Source organism: Oculina patagonica, chromosome 14 (assembly GCF_052425735.1).
Source record: "Oculina patagonica isolate OP01 chromosome 14, crgOcupat, whole genome shotgun sequence".
Lineage (NCBI taxonomy): Eukaryota > Metazoa > Cnidaria > Anthozoa > Scleractinia > Oculinidae > Oculina > Oculina patagonica.
The window spans coordinates 15,316,268-15,331,512 of NC_135771.1; the positions used below are offsets into that span (position 1 = coordinate 15,316,268).

The window sequence follows — 15,245 nt, forward strand, 5'->3', positions numbered from 1 at the left end:
AATTGTTTACACTGAATTTGAAGAACCTGAAGTTGCTTATCTATATTGTCTCTAGAGTTGTTCCTATATATTTCCATACAGTAATATTAAGTCCTTTTTTCCTAGCTATAGTCTTCACTGTTGTCTTGTTGCTAAAATAAACTGCATGTTTTAGACACCTATGACTATTAATTCTTGGCTGGCCTGTAATTTGACTTATTGCGATAAAACATTTTGGTTACTGTTATCCGGCATGAATACGCGATGAGCAGTGCTACAGGCCACCTGCGTGGGAACAGAGGGTTGATGTTTACGTATTTACCGGTGAATAAGTTCCAACGCGGACTTCAGCCATAACCATCTAGAAAAACCAGGTACGAAACTATTGCCACATATAAACCTATATTCGAAAAAAATTAATATATAAAGTACGAATGTTTCAAAATGATGCCATTAGGGATTTTAAAAGAACCCGTGTTTTTGAATATTGAATTCAACAATTTTGTGATAAGGAAACATACGTTCCTTAAAATTGAATCTTTTTTGTGAAGGTATTTTTAACGTAGTACAAAAATTATGGAGAATATTTCAGTGCGTGATACAGCTACAATGATAACTACTACACTGGAAGGATGTTAGGATGTGGTCGGTTAGAAATGATGAAAAATTTAAATAACACGGCAAATGTTCAAAGCCGGCACAACAAGTTCGATAATAAAATAGAAAAAATTGCTATACCCTTCTCGGTAAATGGCATAAGAATTTGCGCTTAAATGTTCTGCAAAAAAATTATCATTTTAAAACTATATTTCAAAAAAAGTGATAAACAAAACACGAATTTAAATAATAGAGTCAAACTCAAGAGATCCATTTAATTATTTGCAAAATTTTTTGGTTCATATTTTGAATGTAAGCATTTTTAATTTCTTGTAGATATTATTTCAAAATCTTCATCTTGGACACATTTTTTAAGAATTAAATTCTTTTATGTACTTTCAAGGTTATTGCTAAGCTTTTAATATTACTTGTTCTTAACTCAAGTTTCCCAGTGGAAAATGTTGTACTTTGAATGTTATCCATAATTCTGTAAATTTTAACAATTCACTTAGAAATACTAAGTAGCTACATACAGAAATGTATATCACCATCTTTTTGTACTACTTTAAGTTGACAAAATGACGAATAAGAGAATCAGCAAGCGAAGAATTTACGGTAAAACGGTTGTACCAAGACCTTTAATTACAAAGGGTGACCAAGATCTAATTTCTCCCTAGATTATCAATACATTGTAAAGCCTACCGGTAATGAGAATAAACAACATAATCAACTAGGGATCATCACCTTGATGTACCAGCAAATTCTCAGAATGGTAAACATTGACAGCAATTGATTTTATCCTGTAAGGAGACGTAATATTTCGAGTTGGAAACAAAATTGTATTCTTGCAACAAAGAATGACCTATCAAAATTTAAAATCAGCCAAACAAGGATGTTAGTTTTAGGGTACTATCCTTTTGAAAGGAATAAATGGAAATGGAGATCATTAAAATGAACAAAGATATCCGCACGAGAAAACTTTATTGCAGAGAACTTATCTGAAGTATAAGCGACTTACGGAAATTGGCTTTAAATGATCGTGTCAATAACTATGTTTGTGAAATTTATTGCATTCCATTTTTTTATCTTTTCGAAATTATAACCAATCAGATTAGGTCCTAGCTTTGCGTTAATTCTTTTTAAATTTCAAAATGCCAGCTGTTATGAAAATGAATTTATGCTCGAATAAACAATTAATGATTTTGTTACTGCCGCCAAAGTGAGAGACCGATCTTGTCTCTGTTATTCGATTCCTTGCTAGCAACCAGCTACTGGTAGCAGCTACCACCTATACATTCTTTCTATTACAAAATGTTTTTTAAGCACAAATTGAATAACGTTGTCATGATTTTTTTCCAAACCACCACCTCTTTAAGACATTGGTCAAAAGAAGAGTTGTATAAGAGTTGTTGCTAGCAATCACGAGGCTTTTAGTCATTTTTGTTGCACTTAATTATTCTCAGGAGCCACTGCGGAAATTAATTCAAATGGCATTTTCAAGAGGGCTACTGTTGTTTCTTCTGCTGCCTATGAAAATCTCGCAAAGGTACGTAGCTTGTAATAGAAATTCCATCCCCATAATACTACACAGCACCTAACAATGTTAAATAACGATATTATGCTTTGAGGAGAAGGAGTGGGTTTTCGGCGGCTGAGCTTGTATGTGACGCAGGCCTGCTATAAAGGGATGAAGTTGCGGATTTTCATATTTGAAAGAATTCATGAACGTTTTATTGACCTGAGCTTGCAAGATAAGACCCATAGATCGCGCATGCGTTTTAAGCGTCATGCTAATCCACCTAATTATATCAGTAATGAATTAAAAATAAGGTTTACACCATATTGCTACAAAAATCTCAGTGTAACTTCGCCAGTTCGCCTTGTCTTTTGAAATGTCTAATAAGGACATATGTATAATTGTTGTTTTTGTTTGTCTTGTTCAGTGAAAGCCCGTCTATTAGTCGCCAGGAGATAGCCAATGCTTCAGAAATTCTTGACAGATATTTGAAGAAGAAATGCTACGACAAAAGGGCCAGACCCAACGTAACTGGTATTTATTTTATTACTGTCAAAGGAAAATAACTATGAATTTTAACTTTTGAGCTAAAGCTCTGTTTCCGAGATTAGCTTTATTAGAATAAATCACAGCAATATGAGTGGCTGTTTATTTATTTCAGCCCAATTTCTGTAATTGAAGCAAACAAACCAGCAGAAGAAACAAAAAAGCGATTTTCGATCGAGTGTCGTGAAACCAAAAACAAAGTTGTTACTCTGACCAAACACAAACTGCGGACAATCCAGTGAAACAATCAAAACTCGAAGCAAATGCATGCAGCCAGCACGGAACGCGGGAAAACGTGTGAGTGCAGTCACGATTGGATTTCGTTTTACTTCTGACTGGTTGCAAAAGTGGCGCGAGTTTGTTTAGAAAATCACTAACCTTAATTGTTCAAGCTTATTGCAATAACATTTAATTGTTTATCAGCTTGTTTGAGTTTGGATACGATAATTATCAAGGTCGTACAAATTTTTTAGACCATGAGAATATGTCTTTGGGGTGTTTGATTGACTCAATTTGTAATGAGTGAGATTCTAAGTGGGTGACTCGCTACATCTTTGACAGGCAGTCCAGAGATTGTAAACGTAAGCATGGCGATAAAGGCGTTCAGTGAGATCAAAGAATCGAACATGGTGAGTGAGGCTATTTCCGATCTTGTTTTAGCTCTACAATGTCACTTATGATCGCAGAGTTCTACCACACTAGCATCCGTCTGTATTAAACTCACCTGTAACTCCTATCCTAACTTTTCATTATCATGATCATGGTTTGTGCTACTCACGTCATACTTGTGTGTTGTGCAAGATAGAAATAAAGCTGTAGACGACATCACATGTCTTACAATCCGTGTGACGCCTTATCCATGGATCATGGAAGATGTTAAGTTCCTTGTACTGAGGTGTCAGCATACTTCAAACTGTTCTTCTACCTCTTTTGCGAATTTTAGGAATTTCAAGTGTACGTTTATCTTCGTCAACAATGGATAGATAAACGGCTTGCACATGGTACCGAAGCCACACTGACGCTGGGAGGGACCGATGTTGAGCGCATTTGGCTCCCAGACACTTATATTACGAACGCTAACGACTACGAAGTGTTCACATCCAACCAGTTGGTGCTGATTGACAACAAAGGGCAGATTTTCTACTTTGCTTATGTGCGGATAGCGGGAGCATGTCAGATGGACCTTGTCAAGTTCCCAATGGACGTACAGCGCTGTCATTTGACTTTGGAGAGCTGTAAGTACAACAAAACTTGTAAATATTTACAGCGATACTACACCGACAACTGTCTAATAAGATATACTGTAGATATCAGTTTTTATTTAGATTCTTACAGTTGGTGTGATATCTATTATATTATTATTAATTATTATATTATTATTATTATTATATCTCGCGATTTTTCTCGACTTAAGGTGGCTCGTAATAGTTTAGATATTCCCGTCTTTGGCATTCTATTGCTGCTACACCTGCAATGTTGAAGTATAACTTTCAGAACATCCTTGTAAAGGTTTTACTAATAAACAAATTGGAGTCACTGTGACGTCAAAATTCGTTGCCATAGCAACTACAAAAGTGGTCAAAGATACCATATTTTTGACCGTTTAAGGGTAATTACTCTAAAACTAGACGGTAAAAGTTTTTGTTTTTCAAATATTTTTGTTTAAAGGACAAAAGAAATGATCTGACAACTTTTAAAAAAATTCTGTCAGAAATTTTCAGAGCCACCTTAAATTTATGCAAAAATAACGTAACTCCGAATCCCCTTGACAGATTTCTTTAAAATTTGGCAAAAATGTTTATTTGATCAGTTGGATAAAACTATGTGAAAACGAAAAACTTTCACTGAGTAGTTTTTGAGTTATCAGCCTCGTAAGGTCCAAAATAGTGTATCTTTAACCTCATATGGCGTTGCCATGGAAACAGATTTTGACGTCATCATGACCTCAAATTGTTTATTGGTAAATCGTGTGTACATTTGTGTAAAAAGATTTTTCTTAACGTTATTGATATAGCTGTGATAGAATACCAAAGACGGGCATATTTAGTTCTGACTAAACTATTGAGAGCCACCTTAAAAAAGTGTAGATGTAGATGTGTAGACATGGCCTAAAAAAATCCAAGCCTGTTTATATGGCAGGCCATGCGCGCATCGAAAGGGCTAAATTGTGCTCTTTATATTAAATGGTTCACCTCTCCTTTTCTCTTTTTCGTTGAAAATAAAAGCGTTCATAAGTATAAAGACCTATGAAACGACTCTCTCGTGGTTCCCAGACATTTTGCTTTTAACCATTTTTCATTCGCCTGTACAGAAATTCAATCAGCACCCTGTGATATTTTTACACTGTGTATTTCTGATTGTGTCCCGCCTCCTCTGCGTGGTTACCTTAAAACCATACTCAATCTCAAAAGGACCTGACAAATATATGACACCATTTTGGACCAAAACAGCTCAAGCACAATACAGTTGAATCCCAATAACTCGAACCTTCAAGGGAAATCGAAAACGGTTCGAATAATCGGGGGTTCAAGCTAGCGAGGGTAAAATTAGTAAGAAGATGACCTGGAGGGGAATCGAAAAAGGTTCGAGTTAGCGGGATACAACTGTACTTGTAGAGCTTATATGGGGGAAAGCCCAGGGGGAATCGTTAATTACTGGATGCTTGGTGATATTGGTACAATTGCAGTCAACAAACACAACCATCAATCCCTCCTCACTTTTGTCAGTAAAAACTCTTCAAAACAAGTTTCTTATGGTCACGGTACTGGTTTCCTGTATAGTGTATTTCTCAAAGCTCAATGCGCGTCACAATTAAAGTCACGGGGTAATTCTGGACATCATAGACCGGGCTATTCTACCACAGTTTTCGGATACCATTTCACAAAATCCAAACATTCTTTCGTCGAGTACCGTTCTACAGAAGGAAATTATTCTTGTTGGGCTTCCCTTTGCTTTGGTCAGTGTTTTTTTTTTTCCACACTGAATCATCCCAAGGTTCATTCACAGCGCTCTTTTACCGCTCTGACCAGTTGTTACAAATTGTCATAGATCAACATCGTACCATATTCAGCATATTGATATGAATATGACGTCGTATGCTTGGTTTCTTCTTAGTCCGCCATACTATTGAAGAGATGGATTTTCGGTGGAAGGAAGAAGAGCCAATTACGCTTTTCAGCGAGGAGTTAGCCGAATTCGATGTGGTTAAATTTGAAGTGGAGTCAAAAAAGGTTTCCTATGTTTCAGGTTAGACAAAGTTCTTGACACATTTTTTTGTACTTTTTCTGACACCTTTTTACATGCAATCGCTTCCTTGTGATTTCAAACAAAATCTGAGATATGCGGGGGTGGAGTTGACATGGCCAGTGCCTGTCGTACGGGAAGAAAATGCCACCTTAGTATTGTGAGCAATGTAGTATTCGTGTATTAAATTCTTTTTATCTGCCAACCGAAATCATAGACTATAACAAGACAAAGTTACCGAGGCAAATGACGGAAGGAATGATAGCGATGAATGGCAATATCTAGCCTAGTATTTTCACTTTCCATTCCCAATTACTCTGCGAGATTTGGACGAGGAATGTTACACATATCTGTTAGGGCAGAACAGAATAATTTGGCTGCTTGTTCTTCGTGAACCACTTGCAAGAGCGACGAAATTATAGAATATGTAGAATCCATAGGTATGGGGTACTGATCCTGCTATAAATTATTTCTTGGTTCGCTAAACAATTGCCAGAAAATTGCCTGGTTAAACGGATCTATGAATTTTCGACGCACCTGTCAGCTCAGTTTTCTTTTGCTCATATTCTTTTCTCGTTTTTAGGAAATTACAAAAACTTGATCGTGACGTTCACGTTTAATCGCCGCATGGGATTTTACTTCATTCAATTCTACATACCTTGCATTGTGATGGTTTCACTGAGCTGGATCTCGTTCTGGATGGATCGATATTACATCGGAGAACGACTTTCTCTCGGAGTCACGACCATACTTACGATTGTGTTTCTGCTCGGTTCCAGTAACTCGACCATGCCTCGGGTCAGCTACGCTAAGGCAATTGACTGGTATCTTCTTGGTTCCTTCATCTTTGTGTTTTCTACGCTGGTCACAGATTTACTCGTTTACAGGTTCCGCTCAAAAGAAGAAGAGAGGAGAAAAGAAGAAAAAGAAGGAGAAAAGAAGGTAACTGAGAAAATATTTGACCTGTTCAGTCAGTTGTGTCCAGTTAACTGCCCCTTTGAAAGCAAGAGTCTCCTGAAACGCCTAAAGGCCTTGCCCCAGACTCCATACGCTAAACACTTTTTAAATAATAGCGCTTTCTGTTAACAGACCAAAGTCATTTCATCTTCATCTTCAAACATGAGCGTGTTCTAGGAAGAGAAACACGGGAAAGTTAAATTTTAATTTCCAGCGCCTAAATACGCTCGAATTTTTTTATTACAAAATCGCAAATGCTCAAAGGTCCTCAAAGCAGGAGTCAGTTAGTTTACCTGTGGATTGTACGGGCACCTATCTTCGTGAAAATAACATCTCCTGCTTTGAGATTTTTAATTTTAGATTTTGATGATGTCACGTAAAAAGAGAGGTTTGACTGACTGACTGACGGACGGACTAGCTGGTTGGCTGGCTGGCTTACTTGCTTGCTTACATGCTTACTTACCGATCACGCATTAGTTTATTTATCTATTAACTATTTTCTGCATGTATTAACTTAACCTGACGAACTTAACAATAGAAAAAAGGATAACATTTCCAATACAATTTAATGGTAATTAAATTTCCTTTCATTTCCAAGCCTCAAAACAACAAGATAGTGTTCCAGTGTAAGCATGGCTTCCAACCAAACTACGTTGCTGATGCCAATGGCCAAGTTCATTTGGTCAGCCAGCAAGGAAACAAACCTGAAAAAAAATCGCCGTGTAAAAACAATCTGATCACGTGTTGTATGGCTTGTACCCAGTCTACAGACAGAGAGAAAACCGATCTCAGCGTGCTTACCAACAAATGCTGCCGGTACATGTTCCCTATATCGTTCGCGATTTTCAACCTTATTTACTGGCTGGCTCTGAGTACAGGGAATTAAAATCCAATTGACTGCTCGCTGTGAGGGAAGTGATGAAGAACTTGAGATCAGCGAAACGTTTCAGTGCATGAAGGAGACAGACAACTTTGCACAACAAGATCAAACCGGACAAACTGGATTAGAACTGTGCTGCCCGTTTCTAAACCGGCCTGAAGTGACTGCAAACGATCTATGGTTGGATGCATAACACATAGAATATCTTGTTATTTTAAATGCATGATAACTATGTTGGCGTAAGATTACTGGGGTGAGAGAATGGTCCTTTTAAGAACCAGTAAGAAAACGACGTCTGTAAAAAGATTTTTTTCGTATACCTCTAATATACTTTTCAGTTTTCTTAACCTGAACGAGTCACGGTAGTCTCAACACTAAATTAAGTATACTGATGAAATTTTTAGAGGCAAAAGTGACCTTTAACTTTGTACTTTTCGTGTCGAGAATTTAATGTTATTGGTTCCGGCTCGTCGAGGAAGACGTAACCTTTTAAGTTTAGTGACGTTTTAGTTTATGTCTCCAGAAACCACGAGTATAGTTAATTTTTAATGTAAAACTAGTCAAGGTAAACGAGCGATAAAATTATAGCTTTGTATCACGAGGACTGGGTCAAAATAGGTTAGGGTACTGTATTACCAATTCCTAGCAATATATATTATAACATAGCTAGCAGAGCCGCGCAATCAAATAGGCCTTATTCGTATTCTCGGTATTGGACTGGAACTAGCTTGCAATGGAGGCTCATGCGGGCGAATATCATTAAAAACAGCTTCATGTCATTTGCATTTGAAAAGATTACCCGCATGAGCCTCCATTGCACGCTAGTTCCAGTCCAATACCGAGAATACGAATAAGGCCTATTCAGTATACGTAAGCGTGCTCAAAATCCCAATGGAGCACGCTGATGACGTAATCGACGAGTGAAAATCTCACTGAGTAAAGCTCATACGCTGTGTTTTGCGAAAGCGATGACATATTATCTTCGGAATATGAAAAGTCAATCCTTTCAATATTTTTCCAAGGATACGAGCTACAAGGTAAGCTGTTTCTTATTACGAGACGGAGAGCGAAAGAGAAAATAAATTCGATTTTACCGTCGAAGTTGTTTGTGTACTTCTCTTCATTCAAACAATAACAACTAACGAGCGAGTCTCGAAGGACGAAAATCATTTTTTCACGGCCCTAACGTGGAAGAATGGGCCAACCATGAATGACAACAGCTCGATGGCACTAAAAACTAGCTGCATGACGAAAGTTTTCGCGTTTTAAGCATTACACCAAAGCGTCTACGGCTCTGTTGTGATTTTGCCGCTCGGGAAAAATTTTAGCTTACTTCATCGGGCGCTTCATTCAAAGACCGTTTTCAAAAATAAATGTTTATTTACATCAATTACAAATAAAATCGGTCCACTCAAGAAGCTAGAGTTGCCCTCGGCTATCGCCTCGGGCAACTCTTACGCTTCTCTCGTGCTCTCCAAACTTCCCGCCTGCTCCATAACTCGATGGAGCACGCTAAAGCATGAACCAATTGTTATTATATAATAACCTGAATTCTACGCGCATTTTGATTGGTTCTTACTTATGATCTATCAGAGTACAGACACATGGATGACGTCACGCGGTGGTGTGACTCGCGCGCGTGATCAGAGTTCATAGTCCAAATCATAGTTGTCGGCAAAGTTTTTCAAACTTGCGAGGCCACAACAAAGCAAAAAAGTTCAGCTTAATTACAAATCTTCAGTGAGAAACAATACGCCAAGCATCGTTCACCTTTCGAAGCATTTAACTGGGCGAAACAAGCTTGAAGAAGACAGTGAATTATTCGAGAAATTATCCGAAGTCTGTATGAAAGTTTGACCGATGTTGTACAGTTGGACGACGCCACGGAAAACAAACAAATTGCAGTTGAACGCTTCGGTTAATGCTTACAGATTTAAACAACTTTCCAAATCGGAATAAAGGTTAGTTTTTTCATTGACTTTCAATTGACCATTTTTCTGTTTATTCAATCGGATTAACAATGCTTCGTGTTAACGAAAACTTAATAGTGAAATCAAAACAACTTAGCTCATCGGTACGGCAGCATTGCTCACACAGAAGTGTGCTGAAGTCTTGTGTTATTATATTTAACAATTAGACTACGAGCCCGAGTTTTCTATGAGCAAATAGTCAACGAGGCGCAGCCGAGTTGACTATCGCTCATAGAAAACGAAGGCGAGTAGTCTAATTGTTTTAGTAGAAACTCGAAAGGATTGCAGTCCAAAACCTACAATATTGTGCACTTTGAAGACAAAAATCAAGAAAATTTACCGCTTAAAGAACTACTCTCGCGCGCGACTGTTTTCTATCGGCGAATAGAAATCAGTGGGAGAACCAATCAGATTCGCGGATTTCCAATAGAACACAGCTGAGTTTCTACTAAAAAACAAATAGATTTCATTTTGCCGTGCGTCTGTTCAGTAATAGATCACAGAAGACGTCAAAATGTGGTATGAACATCAGTGACCCACTCGGCTAGCGCCTCGTGGGCCACTTCCCTGTTCATACCACATTTTGACGTCATCTGTGATCTATTACTGAACAGACGCACGGCAAAATGAAATCTATTTGTTAAAATGTTAACAAACCATATTGAGAATTGCCGATCTCAAAAAATGTAAAAAACTGCAAAACCAATGTGTGTAAATTTATTTGTTGACTCAGCAAAAGAAACACAGATAAGCTAAAGAAGCTGTCTGTCTAACCGTTATCGTTGTTAACTTTTCAAGAAAACATAAGTAAAAAGAAATACCAAAAGGTATAAAGAATCGTGACTTAACTTTTCGCAAAGAATATTGCGTTCGCCCTTAAGTTCGCCATGGTCATTTGCACTAAGAAACGTGAGAGAAACGCGGGGTTTAGTACGGTTATTTTTCGTTTGTTTGAAAAAAAATAATTTATTCAAATGGAATATCAATTAAATAATTAGTAACTTTGCCAGATTCGAAAAAGTTTGGAAGTAAAAGTAAGCAAATGACAGCTTTTAAAATATAAAGGAAAAATAAGAGAGTTTCTATGGATTGGGTAGACAGTTTGCATATTTTTTTTTCCACTTTTGCAGCAAAGCTTACCATTTCGCACTTTTCAGTTGAAAGCCTTCAAACTTGTTTTGGTTGAGAGCAGGTCAAAAAGGCTGTCTGTGCTGGGATGACAAACTGCGAAAATTAGTTTCCTAAAAAGACCTTGTGATTACCGAGCATATAAGTTATGTATACAAATATTTGCTGGGACTGTATTAAATAATTTCATCATGTATGTAGATATACCACTTATTTATAAATGTACCAATGTAATTGCCATTCTATAAATAAAGTGATCAGTCAGCTCATAATATATTATAAAAGCCTTCGATAGGCTGTTTTGACTATGGTCAGTGTGGTGTGCTTTGACTAGAGCTACCAGAGTTTATTTTGCCCCTTATTTTTTATTTTTAATCACATTTTCTGGAATCCATAACTAAACTCTGTAGATCTAAAGCTACAGGACTTGATTCTATTTCGGCCAGGCTTCTTAGAGAATGTCCTGACCTAATTGCCAAATCACTCAGTAAAATATTTAACCAGTCTATTGCAACTGGAATTTTTCCGGACGAATGGAAAAATGCCCGAATCACTCCACTCTTTAAAAATGCTGGGAAAAGAACTGATCCATCTAATTATCGACCAATTTCGATTATTCCTGTTGTGGCAAAGGTTTTTGAACGTATAGTTTATGATCAATTGTATAATTATCTTATCGTCAATAACCTTCTATCTAGCCACCAATCTGGTTTCCGTTCACTTCATTCCACAGTCACAGCATTGCTTGAAGCGACTGATAGCTGGTCACTTAATATCGATCGTGGACTTGTCAATGCTGTTGTCTTTCTTGATCTCAAAAAGGCATTTGACACGGTGGACCACAATATTTTATTATCAAAACTACAGTTCTATGGTATTAAAGGACCCGCGCATAAATGGTTTTCTTCTTATTTAAATAGTCGCACACAAACCTGTCTAGTAAATTGTAATAAATCATCCGAGAGGTTTCTTCAGTGTGGTATTCCACAGGGAACTATTTTAGGTCCTCTTTTATTCTTATTGTATATCAATGATCTACCCAACTGTCTATGTCACTCGCAACCGAGAATGTATGCTGACGATACCAGCATTACTTTTGCGAGCAATAGTGTCGAAGAAATAAAAGAATGTATAAATTCTGATCTAGAAGAAATTCGATTATGGCTTGCCGCCAATAAACTTACACTAAACTTGACAAAAACGGAATTTTTATTAATTGGATCTAGACAAAGGCTATCTAATCTACCTGAGAATCCCTCAATCAAGATAAATCAAATCCCTGTTGAACAAGTATCCACTACGAAATCTATCGGCGTATATATTGATCAAAATCTAAATTGGGAATTTCACATAAAGGAAATTTCAAAAAAGATTGCTTCAGGTGTAAGCGCCATCAAACGCATAAGGGATTTTGTTCCACGTGAGATACTTCTCACCGTTTACAATTCATTAATTCAGCCTCATTTCGATTACTGTAGTGTAGTGTGGGGATGCTGTTCAAAGGGACTTTCTCAGAAACTACAAAAGCTACAGAACCGTGCTGCGCGTATTATAACCTTCTCTAATTATGATAGAAATACTGATGAACTCTTATATAGTTTAAATTGGCACAAACTTGATCATCAAAGGGCCGTGAGTAAATCGATTATGATGTATAATGCTATGAACAACCTGACTCCGAATTATTTGAGTTCTCGGTTTTTCCTGCGTAATGAAGCCTTGACATACAATCTCAGGAATACTGAAGGAAAGCTATCCATACCACAGCCGCGCACTAATTATTGTAAACGAAGCTTCAGCTACAGCGGGGCTGTGTTATGGAATGGCTTACCGAATGAAATAAAACTATCCGTCACACTTAACGAATTTAAGAACAAATTGAAAAATCACAAGTTCGGCTCATTTTGCATTTAAATTATAAATACACGGCGTCCTTGTAAAGCAGGTTTTTGTTTGTTTGTTCTTACTAGTAGTTAGCCTCTCTTAGTTAGTGTAGTTAGTGTTTTTATTCCTTGTTCTATTTTATTATGTATACCTGAATGGAATTTACCGTGTTTTAAATAAAGTATTACCTACCTACCTACCTACCTACCTACCTACCTACCTACCTACCTACCTACCTACCTACCTACCTACCTACCTACCATGACGCAGGGAACTACTACTACCACTACCACTACCACTACCACTACCACTACCACTACCACTACCACTACCACTACCACTACCACTACCACTACCACTACCACTACCACTACCACTACCACTACCACTACCACTACCACTACTACTACCAATATCACTACCACTACCACTACCACTACCACTACCACTACCACTACCACTACCACTACCACTACCACTACCACTACCACTACCACTACCACTACCACTACCACTACCACTACCAATATCACTACCACTACCACTACCACTACCACTACTACTACCAATATCACTACCACTACCACTACCACTACCACTACCACTACCACTACCACTACCACTACCACTACCACTACCACTACCACTACCACTACCACTACCAAAATCACTACCACTACCACTACCACTACCACTACCACTACCACTACCACTACCACTACCACTACCACTACCACTACCACTACCACTACTACCACTACCACTACCAAAATCACTACCACTACCACTACCACTACCACTACCACTACCACTACTACTACCACTACCACTACCAATACCAATACCACTACCACTACCACTACCACTACCACTACCACTACCACTATTAAATCTGCGATATAGAACTGTATTGAAAAAAAAGGCTCCGAATTCAGAAATATTTAAAGAAAGAAGTGAAAATTGTTAGGATTAATCCGCTTGTATCAACATTGCCTGATCGAATTCTTTTCTAACAGCTCGCAATTGTATTTGGCAAAAAGACTTTGTAACAATCGAAAAAATAAATACCCTTACCTTTGCTGGTGATACTTGTATCTCTGTGAGCCTTTGGCAGGTGTTGATCAAAGCTGGGCAAACGTATGAAAGTTTAACACTACAGAATACCAAGAGAATACCTTGAGAATACTCCTCGTCCCTATAGCCCTTTCGTTTCTCTTAGCCGGCTTAGCACGAGAAAACGAAGGGCTCTGGGGGCATAGGATTTTGGAATTAATTTGAATTTTTTTGATTGGCTGTTTGGAACAAAGAATTCCTAATCGGAAGTCGAAAACGTTACGACTCTCTCATACAGTCTTTTGAAACGTCATGACTGCATACACGAAGACCAGAAGTCCTAGAATCTAGGACTGGAAATCTTGTGTCCCCAGAGCCCCCAGAGCCCTTCGTTTTCTCGTGCCAAGGCCCAGCCGGCTAAGAGAAACGAAAGGGCTATGGGGACGAGAATACAGAATACTGAGAAAATTCTTCCACGCACAAAGTCATTTACATGGTTACCAAAGAGAATACAAGGCCCATGTATGGCAATCGTACGGGCAGCTCGCTTCCAAATTAAAAATGTCAACATTTAGTTTTATAAAGAACGACTAGTTTTCTTTAAAATTTGGAAGCAAAATACAATCCTGCAATTCTACTTGGAAAAAAGATAGTCTGTAATATAGTCAAATTCCAGCACCATGTGTATTTTTTAACCAGGTTGAATTATATACGTTTCCGCACAAATTATAACTGCCTTAAAATAATAAGAGAGCTATAGTGAACGAATGCTTTACTAAAAGGTCTAGCATATTTTTCTACGTTTTTTTTTTGTGCGTGCAAACGGCGAGGAAAACTTGTACAAGTTTGTAAAAATGGCTCAAAGGCAATGAATGTATAATTAAATTGGCGGCAAAAAGACAAACGAAGGGTGGTCTATGGCGGCAAATGGGTAAAACAAAGGGCGTAACAGTGGCGACAAAACAATTATAACGGTCTTGAATTAATAATTGATAGTTAATTTCAAAACAACTGATCAAAGAATTCTCGTGCAAATATTTTCAGGCTTGTATTCTTCAGTTGGCTTTCTCTTTTCCAAATCTAAAAACTCGGTCAAAAGCAAAGCACCGTTTTTCTTTGTTTGTGCAAACCGCAAGGAAAGACTTCTTCAAGTGTTTGAAATGGCTCCAAGGCAATTGAATGTATAATACATCGGCGGCAATAGCCTGTGTACAGCCGTCCCGCTCCCTCCCCGATTTTTTTGAGGGGAGCGGGACGGCTGTACACAGGCTAGCGGCAAATGGACAAAAGAAAGGGTGTGCAGTAGCGACAAAACAGAGGGTGTACGGCGGCAAAATGGATCAAACGAAGGGCGATACAGCGGCGACAAAACGAAACCAAGAGTTAGCAAAAGCACATTTAATTTTCTAATTAATTTTGAGGATAACTGATGTGCTGAAATTAACAGCATTGCTCTTTTGATTTTTCTGTGCGTTTCATCTGTTTGTTTTCT

General features: G+C 37.9%; 1 protein-coding gene across 1 annotated transcript; it reads left to right on the forward strand.

The window, feature by feature from the left end:
* Window positions 1-266: 266 nt before the first annotated feature.
* LOC144638007 (glycine receptor subunit alpha-1-like) lies at window positions 267-8,367 on the forward strand. Its single transcript, XM_078497105.1, has 8 exons — window positions 267-353; window positions 2,040-2,122; window positions 2,520-2,626; window positions 3,200-3,267; window positions 3,582-3,873; window positions 5,753-5,884; window positions 6,465-6,823; window positions 7,437-8,367. Exons 2-8 carry the CDS (start codon window positions 2,064-2,066, stop codon window positions 7,722-7,724), a joined length of 1,305 nt encoding a protein of 434 aa, XP_078353231.1. The 5' UTR covers window positions 267-353; window positions 2,040-2,063; the 3' UTR covers window positions 7,725-8,367.
* Window positions 8,368-15,245: the final 6,878 nt, after the last annotated feature.